The 9,580-nt window shown below is 36.8% G+C and overlaps 3 protein-coding genes and 1 long non-coding RNA gene across 4 annotated transcripts; 1 reads left to right on the forward strand and 3 right to left on the reverse strand.

The window, feature by feature from the left end:
• Positions 1-395: 395 nt before the first annotated feature.
• LOC147939726 (uncharacterized) lies at positions 396-1,843 on the reverse strand. Its single transcript, XM_087461004.1, has 3 exons — positions 1,497-1,843; positions 1,059-1,413; positions 396-944 (listed from the first exon to the last, which is right to left on the reverse strand). The coding sequence occupies exons 1-3, from the start codon at positions 1,841-1,843 to the stop codon at positions 396-398; spliced, it is 1,251 nt and encodes a 416-aa protein (XP_087317130.1).
• A 1,099-nt stretch (positions 1,844-2,942) lies between these two features.
• On the reverse strand, positions 2,943-4,814 carry LOC104706408 (polyubiquitin 4). Its single transcript, XM_010422602.3, has 2 exons — positions 4,673-4,814; positions 2,943-4,287 (listed from the first exon to the last, which is right to left on the reverse strand). Exon 2 carries the CDS (start codon positions 4,285-4,287, stop codon positions 3,139-3,141), a length of 1,149 nt encoding a protein of 382 aa, XP_010420904.1. The 5' UTR covers positions 4,673-4,814; the 3' UTR covers positions 2,943-3,138.
• An 845-nt stretch (positions 4,815-5,659) lies between these two features.
• LOC104706410 (germin-like protein subfamily 3 member 3) lies at positions 5,660-6,678 on the reverse strand. The gene has a single exon (XM_010422603.2). The coding sequence runs from the start codon at positions 6,544-6,546 to the stop codon at positions 5,911-5,913; it is 636 nt and encodes a 211-aa protein (XP_010420905.1). The 5' UTR covers positions 6,547-6,678; the 3' UTR covers positions 5,660-5,910.
• Positions 6,679-8,507: 1,829 nt separating this feature from the next.
• Positions 8,508-9,382, forward strand: LOC104706411 (uncharacterized). Its single transcript, XR_015564016.1, has 3 exons — positions 8,508-8,611; positions 8,927-9,085; positions 9,201-9,382. It is a non-coding gene; the product is annotated as an uncharacterized LOC104706411 (long non-coding RNA).
• Positions 9,383-9,580: the final 198 nt, after the last annotated feature.

Consider the following 9,580-nt stretch of genomic DNA (forward strand, 5'->3'; position numbering starts at 1 on the left):
GCTCTGTGCAAGTGAAGTCACCACCAGTTGCTCTTCTTTCAAGTGCCAAGCTTTCTTTTCCACTTAACTTCTCTTTATTTTCTCGAATAGGGATCGATCTCCTCACCTAAAAATGTATAATTTAGATACAGCTCAAGTCAGAAATAAATTAGAAGAAAAAAAAGACAGCAAAAATAATTTACCGGCGGCAAGAATCAGGTCCGACATGTCCAACTTTTGTCTCCTTGGCTCTGGTTCCTCATCAGGTTCCTCATCAGACTCATCATCACACTCCATGTGAGAGAAATAGTCAAAACCAAACACCAAAGCATCCCAAGAGTATGGATCTCGCTTTTGAAATCGAAGAAGCTCGAGAAAACCGTCAAGGACAGTCTCCATTAAGGCACCATTCTTGGTCATCTCTTGGCAATGCATAAATACTCGGGCATACACAAAAACAAGCTGGGATAACAAAGGCTCCTAGGATCATCACTTTTCCACATAAACTCAAATCGAGGGTCCTTCATCAATTTGGACGAAAAATACAACCCATACCGCGCCACAAACTGCGCTGTGAGCTTCATGACACCAAGTTCCTTGAGCGTCGTCCCTTCAGGAGGTGTAATCATATCAATAGAGCGAGGTCCTGGAGGCTTCATCCTACCCTTGGATGGAGGAGGCCTATGATCGGGTAGTGGATGACCTACACACTCACGGTATTCAGATAGCTTCTGCTGGTAAATTGCGTGACAAGGGTGTGAGCTCCTCAAGAAGCCGAATCTTGTATCACCCACATTACAGTCCCTGACCAGCCTCTCAAACTCCAACCCCTCCTGGGAAACTAAAAGTGCCGTTTTCTCAATGAGAATGTTGACATCTAGACGTGGCTTGAAGATTGTTACAACCGCCGGAGCTTGGTTTTGCCCCGGCTGGAAACGACTCTGTGTTGAAGTGGACAACTCTCTCTACAACGAGAAAAAGGGTATATTTATTAAAACATTAAAAACCAAATCAAATTTTGACGCATGAATATCAAAATCATAGGAAACATTAAAAGATGAGTGGGGAGAAAACGTTACCGGATGATTCGACTCGTCGTCCATAGAAGGGGGTGGAAGCTGACCACTAGGTCCCGGTGGAGGTCTTACAGGCATATCAGGATGGGTTTGTGGCGGTGGGATTAGCGACAACGTTGAAAGGTGTTGAAGTGGCGGCACGTGAGAAGAAGAATCTCTATTCTCCAAGTAAGCAAAATAGTCAACACAACCCACAAAAGCAGGCACATGAACCATCCCAGCCACCGTTTCGAAATTTAGATGATCGAAAAAACCACCAAGAAGGGTTTGCATATAAGCAGCACCCCTCTCGCTCTGCATTTGGGAACGGTTTAATACTCTAGTATACGCAACAACGAGGTGTGTGAAATAATCACGCCTGCCATCAGTTTCCTTCATAAACTCAAAACGAGGGTTCATAGTCACTCTCTTCACCAACTCTGCCAAAAAAACATGCCATACCGAGCCACAAACTGAGCTGTGAGCTTAATAGTAGCAAGTTCCAAGAGCGTGATGCCTTGGGGAGGTTTCAATGAAAATCTGTGAGGTGCTAGAGGGTGACGCAGGGACGATAATGGAGGAACGATAACAACACGAACAGACTCATCAGTAGCTGGAGCATCATCAGGTTGGACATTCTGAGCTGATCCATCTTCTTGATTCCGAAAACGAGCACGGTATTCAGTAAGCTTGAGCTGGTAATATGCGTGAAAAGTGTGGTTTGGACTTCTCAAGAAGTCGTATCTTGGATCCCCCTTCCCAGCGAGCAAGACCTTCTTCTCCACCTCCACGCCCAGTTTGGAAACCATCTGTGCGCAATATTCTCAACAAGAATTTTGATTTGGGGAGGTGGCTCAGTGATTGCTACATCCATATTTTTGTTTTGTTTTCTAAAATAAAAAAATAGCTAGGTTAGATTAACGCGGCTATAAACAAGGAAAGCCCAAGAATATATCCATGGGAAAAGGTGGAACTACTGTGAGAGAAACAGATTGATAGGAAAAAGTTCGAGATATAGTTAGAAAAGAGATAAGAAACCCCGTCGTACCTCAGCCGAGAAGGAAAAACCCCGCAGCAAGAACCGCCGTGACGTTGCAAAGGAGCGGAGAACGGACGACTTCGATATCTAAATTCCAATGCTTGGATTCGAAGAAATTCCATCCACTTAGCGAAGAAATATAAAACCGAGCCCTAGGCTACTGTTCCGATTTTCCAGTGGGCCATTATTATTTGGGCTTATCATTTCGGTCCATAATAAAGGATAGGTTTTCCTACCCGTATAGTATTTTTGGTGTCAATTTATATTCGTACTCAGATAGTCAGATTTAATTTAAATTTTGTTTTGTTTTGTTGTAGAGATTCCGTTCTAAAAAAATGTAACTCCCTAGATTCGAAACCGAGGTACAAGATTGTTTTTAACCATGCTTTAACCAATTGAGTCAACAGCCTTATTCAAATTAAAAATAAAACTTTAAAGTTTATAATTGTCTATACTTTGTAAACAAACAAAAAAAACAATCTATTGGAGATATCTAGTGGGTGCGTTGGTCTAGATTCTAGAAGGTGCTGCCGGGTTACAGCTTCTTGACATAAAAAATGATGGGGACGATGATGATGGTTTAATGGGACTCTCCTTGACTCTTGATGAGTGGATGAAGTTAGATTCAGGGGACATTGGTGACGAAGACGAAATAAATGAGCGAACTTCCAAAATTGTTGCATCTGTTTTAATATTATGTGTGTCTAGTCTAGTTTAGGTTTTGCGGATCAAACTAATCCCTGTTTGTGGTACAGTTAAGAGATCAATGGAACAAATTAGTGTTACCAACGAACAAACAAAAGATCGACAAGGTCACCCTCTGTTCTCTGCTTCGAACATACATATTTGGACAATAATTGAAAGCGGAATGTTTAACATGCACTTGGATTATTAATAAAAGTTGAAATACAAAGGCTCGTTACGAGACCAACCAAAGGTTCATAAGAAAACAGAAAATGAAACTTGACAAGGGATATAAGTTTTCGGAAACAGAAACCAGGTGAAGAAGATCACCTCCCAAGTGCATGAGACTCGAACAACCACACTTTTGATCACAGAAAAAGCTCAGAAGCTTCCACCACGAAGACGAAGAACCAAGTGAAGAGTCGACTCCTTCTGGATGTTGTAATCTGCAAGAGTCCGACCATCCTCAAGCTGTTTCCCAGCGAAGATGAGTCTCTGTTGGTCTGGTGGGATCCCTTCCTTGTCCTGAATCTTAGCTTTAACGTTATCAATAGTGTCTGAGCTCTCAACTTCCAAAGTGATGGTCTTACCGGTAAGGGTCTTCACAAAAATCTGCATACCACCACGGAGACGAAGCACAAGATGGAGAGTAGACTCCTTTTGGATATTGTAGTCAGCGAGGGTGCGTCCATCTTCAAGCTGTTTCCCAGCAAAGATGAGTCTCTGCTGGTCAGGTGGGATCCCTTCCTTGTCTTGAATCTTTGCCTTGACGTTATCAATTGTGTCTGAGCTCTCAACCTCCAAAGTGATAGTCTTGCCAGTTAGGGTCTTCACAAAAATCTGCATACCACCTCTCAGACGAAGCACCAAATGGAGGGTGGACTCTTTCTGGATATTGTAATCAGCCAAGGTGCGACCATCCTCTAGCTGCTTACCGGCAAAGATAAGCCTCTGCTGATCCGGTGGGATTCCCTCTTTATCTTGGATCTTAGCTTTGACATTGTCAATAGTATCTGAGCTCTCAACCTCCAAAGTGATGGTTTTACCGGTGAGAGTCTTAACAAAGATTTGCATACCACCTCTCAGACGAAGCACAAGATGGAGAGTAGACTCCTTTTGGATATTGTAGTCAGCAAGAGTCCTTCCGTCCTCAAGCTGCTTACCAGCGAAGATAAGCCTCTGCTGGTCCGGTGGGATTCCCTCTTTATCTTGAATCTTTGCTTTGACATTGTCAATGGTGTCCGAGCTCTCAACCTCGAGGGTGATGGTTTTGCCTGTCAACGTCTTGACAAAGATCTGCATACCACCTCTTAAACGAAGAACCAAGTGGAGGGTTGATTCTTTCTGGATGTTGTAATCAGCCAAGGTGCGGCCATCTTCAAGCTGTTTACCGGCAAAGATCAATCTTTGCTGATCCGGAGGAATGCCTTCCTTGTCCTGGATCTTAGCCTTAACATTGTCGATGGTGTCGGAGCTCTCGACCTCAAGGGTGATGGTCTTACCAGTGAGTGTTTTCACGAAAATTTGCATCTGGCAAAAAGAACCAAGCAAGTGGAAGTCAATAAACAAAATCGTAAACCTAAATTAGAAGAAATCAAAACAAAACCAAAGAACGGATCTACAACTTTAAATTGATAAAGTAACAAAGGAGATAAAAGAAAAAACCCTAATTTCCCTATGATAATTGGACAATCAAGCAAGAAACTGAACAGATCCAAACGATATAACAAAAACCTTAAAATTGAATAGATCGTGGTTGATAACCCTAATTTCCCTACGATAATTGCACAATCAAGCAAGAAACTGAACAGATCCAAACGATATTACTACTTCTCAAGGCAAAGAAAGATCACAAAATTCTACAACACGCAAATCTAATCGAAAAGATCAAAACCATACGAAGAAGACGATGTACCTTGAAAGAGAGAATCGTTCGGAAGAGATTTGAAGAGCGATCTTTTTAGGTGAAGGTTTGGTTTGGGAAGAGATGAAGAAGAATCAGAACAACGCCTTCTATTATATAGTGTGGTGGTGACCTATAGGCCCAAAATCAAAACCGACTTTTATTATTGGGCCCAAAACCGACTCTTATTTATTTAATTAATAAAATTGTAATTGTATTTATTACTCCGGGGTTGTCTCGAAGCTTCGAGAGTGATTTATAAATTCATAACTCTGACTAGTCAGTTTGTCCAAAAAAAAAAAAAAAAGAAAAAACTTTGACTAGTCCTCCTAATCACTCAGTCCCAGATATTAGATTTGGTTTCGGTTCAATTTTTTATTGTAGGATTCACATTAGAACCGGAAAAAAATCGGTTTGTTTATGGTTTGGATTTGGTTCTTTTATGGAGTTGTATGGAGTTTAGGATTCATTCATTCGCATGTCTTTGGATATTTAAGATTTTTTCGGTTTTTTCTTGATAATTTTTTTTTTTTTTTGCATTTTCGTATTTTTGGATACTCGGTTTAAAAATTGTTAATGTACATGCATATACTCCCTCCGATTCAAAATATAAGATGTTTTAACTAAACCATACAGATTAAGAAGTCTTTACTTTTAACAAGTTCAACCAATCAGAAATAATACTGCATAATATAAAATACTAAACTAATCTAAAAGTTGCATAAAAACTTGAAAACATCCTATATTATGAAACAAAAAACTTCTCTAAAACATCTTATATTTTAAAACGGAGAGAATATAATTTATATTGTATTTCATATATTTTCGGATATCTAAAATATTGGTTCCAATTTGATTCTAGTTCTGAAATTAAAATTTATTTGGATATTTTAGAACTTCATTTTAGTTCTTTTCGGTTCCCTTAATTTTTCCCGAGTGACTTTGTTCATCCTTCATAACTCGGGCCATATATATAAATCCAAATGGCAACACCGTATATAGTGCGATAAACTGTTTAGATTATAATAAAATTTTAAGTAGCTGAGAAGCCTCTTAGACATCTGCAATGTAATATGCTTATTAGTTGTTACAAGCCGAAGAGACATGAGAAATGAAACATTGAGGAACAATAACAACCACATAAAGAAAACACAACCATTTGAATATGCTTAAGGAGGAACTCGAATAACAAAACACGCATAAAACACATTTCAATAGAAAATTAGAGAAAAATGAAAACTAAGTGAAGCTTAATTAGTTCCTCCAAGAACACCCTTAAGCTTCTTGACTTCTTCGTCGCTAAGGAACGTTGTGGCTTCAACGAGTTCCGAAGGCAAATCGTTTGCAAACAGAGCAAACGATGTAATCTGGAGTCCCGGGGAAGGGCTTCCAAAGGCGACAAAGGCCAAGGCAGGGCCTTTCCCGGAGTTAAGCTGAAAATGAAGAAGCCCTTGAGGAAACACCATCGTATCGCCTCTGTTTAGTGTCTTCAAGTAAACTTTGTTAGCAGAAGATATAAATCCAGCGCAAATGGTGCCTTGTATGACCACAAGGACCTCAGAAGCACCAGGATGAGTGTGAAGAGGGATGACACCACCACCGGCTAAGTCAAGGCGAGCCATAGAGATACCAAGACCATTGATACCTGCGAAAGCTGGCGCAAAAGCAGGAGTAACTGCGGCTTTAATGATGTTCGAAGTGTTTCCAGCTTTGCCGAGGCCTGAAAATACGAAGTCATTTTCGTTGACCTGGTCAGGGTTCTTGCAAGAGTACCCTGATGGGCTTTGAGGACCCTTTGGATCAGCTACACAAAAGTCTTGAACAGAGGCAAAAGCGATGGATGAAAAGAGGGAGATGATGAAGAAAACATGGATTATCATCTTCATTTTTCTTTAAATGTTATAGATAAGAGCTCTTCTTGAAGTTATGAGGCAGAAAGAGAGGACGTCTGGTTTATATAGACACTTTTTAAGATATTGATATGGTTAACGTGAGGATGGTCTTGAAGCAAGCAAGAGGGATCTTTTTTTTTTTTTAGCATTGCATGCATGTGAACTTTGGGTGTACGTACGTGGGTTAAACCCCACATGGCTGTGATGGGGTTCCATGTCAGAGATTTTTGTCAGTCTGGAGGATGGTGCTAAATGGTTCGTTTTCAGTAAGATAAAACTATTTTAAGAAAAAATTTTCTACTATACTAGCAAAGTGTAAAACTAATCTCCTGTTTCATGCAAACTGCAAAGTATAAATATTTACAAAAATGTCAAGTACGCAAATGGTAAATTTCGTACAGGACGTTTTACTTCAAAATTATATATATTCTTACAATTTACGAAGAAGTTTATTGTGTGTGTGTGCGTATATATATATATATATATAACTAAATTTGATATAATTTAGGTTTCTAAGAAGTTTCAGAATATCATCAGTACTGTAATTGGATTATCAGTAATTTCCAGAGACAAATTTACGTTTATCATGAGAGAAGGGAATTCATCTGCCAACCGTTTAGCAAATTAAGGAAGGTTATCGAACATCATTAGTCATTACTCATTAACAATGACTTTTCCTCTTATTGACTTAAAACTCTTGTCGTTGTACAACAAAGACTTTGTCGACTTAGCTGAAAGCGATAAAGTTTCAAAAATTAGAGTTTGCGTTTGATATAAAATTTGCATTGATCTCCAAATAATTAGATAAAGTTTTGATAATAATGACCTCTTCCTCCTGTGGATTAAACTTTTTTTGGAAAAAATCTCAATTCATCCTTGTGTTTTCCTTGCACGTTCTCACAAGAAAATAAATCAATTCAATTTCTATGAAAATGTGGCTTAGACCTACAGTTCATGAATTCAATTCATTTCATATAAAAGAAAAAAACACGATATGATTTAGTATAGAAAAATACAAGAGATATTTCTCATGTCATTAATTGCCACTTGCTTTTTCATATAATCTTCATAAATCCTAAATCTAAGTGTCACTACATGGAATGTGAACCAAATTTAATCTCTTGGTTCCACTAGACTTCTTAGTATACTTCTACTTCTTTTCGTATAAACAGATTATCCAATAAAATTTGAAGCGACACTGAATTACATAATAGCTTAGCATTAAGAAAATAAAATCATTAAGTTGAGTTCAGACAACTAAAATATATACAACGTTGTTAAATTCGAAGGCTAAAAACTGTTAGAAGCTCCAGAGGTGTTTTAAGGAAATCAAAATATCTAAAAAAGTGGCCGCCCTTTTGATAAGATATTTTGTAACGAAAGGAATGGCGAAGAAGAGAAGAGAGATAGGTGTGGTCCAGTTTTGGGTAAAGAGCAAACATGTCTCTTCATTCTCTAATTTGGACTCCTCTGCACAGTTACTTATCCTCTCATCTCAGCAACTTACAAAATCGTGTGGCTCTTCATTGTTCCCTCTAGCTTAGGGCATTTATACTATCTCTCAAGTCTAGTCCGTATAAAGGCAATATAACTATATAAGTTAATATGGCTTCGGGACTTGGATTTTTGACTCCAATTTTTAACGAAGATCTATTTAGGTGTTGGTTGGCCACGTGGATGAGTGCGTATTTCAAAGAAAAAAATCCAAAACGTTAATGAGTTACCATTCATAGTTAATAGTATTCTTTAATGTGTGTTTTTGGTTTTTTTTTAAATAGTAAATTATTTGCGGATCTCAATACAACATTAATGCATTCGGGATAGAATAACGCATTTCAATTTTGCAATATGAGCAAAACCCAGCGGTCCAATAAATCTGCACCTTGTAAATAATAGATAATAATTAAAAAATAATAAAAATTGTGTATATAAGGAAAGAAAGAAAAGAAACAATTACTCACACAAATATTATCTCTCTCATTGTTCTCTCTCTCCGTTTCTTTTAATTTTTTTTCTTCTCCTCACAAGATAGCAATTAGCAACTATCATTATCCTAAAGGTAATGTATTTTGTAGTTAAATTATTATTGTTATTACAAAATTACAAATTTTTAAAATTGTATTTATTTAGTTATTAAGAAATTTGAATTGAAGATCATATTATTTATTTAAAAATTAGATATTATTTTTATAATTTTTATGCAACAAAAATAATTTACATAACTCATATATTTATTAAAGTTATAACTTATGTACTTAATCAAATTGTATATAGATTAGAAAAAGTTATGCAATTTGTAAATAGATTAGAATAAGTTATGTACTTTATAAATTTTATATCAAAAATATATAATTAATTATATCATATGTCCCAGTTTCATGCTGGTCCTTCTCCAAGGAATAAACATGAATTGTTCAACCAATGTCATGCATCTTTACGTTATGTTATTGAAAGAACGTTTGGAGTTTGGAAGAAGAAGTGGAGGATACTTTCTGATTTTCCAAGATATAATGTTCAAATTCAGAAAAGAGTGGTAATGACTACAGTGGGACTACATAATTTCATCAGGATTTCAAATTTCTCAGATGCAGATTTCGCAGATGTAATGACTGAGACAAACATCAACCAAAATTTTGAGCATGATATAGGTGATATGGATGCAACAGAGATAGCAAATGGAGAAGCTATGACGTAAATAAGAGATACTATTGCAAATATGTTATGGGAAAATCAAAGTACTCGATAATTTTTTTTTAAAAAATTGTATCTTTTTATAGTTGAACTTTTTATCAATATGTCAAAAAATAAATTTTTACTTTTTGATCGACAATAGTATTTAAAGTTCATTAATATAATTTTTTTTATTATTAATTACTAAAATAAGATAATATACAATCATACTAATTATTAATTAATTAATTTATAATATAATTATTTATAATATGTAATCCGCACCGCTTTTCTTTTTTTTACCATTCAGACATTTTATTGTGAACCGCAAATAATTTTTTCACCAATCAAATATCAT

This window comes from Camelina sativa, chromosome 8, assembly GCF_030686135.1.
Source record: "Camelina sativa cultivar CO46 ecotype springtype chromosome 8, ASM3068613v1".
In the NCBI taxonomy this organism is placed as follows: domain Eukaryota; kingdom Viridiplantae; phylum Streptophyta; class Magnoliopsida; order Brassicales; family Brassicaceae; genus Camelina; species Camelina sativa.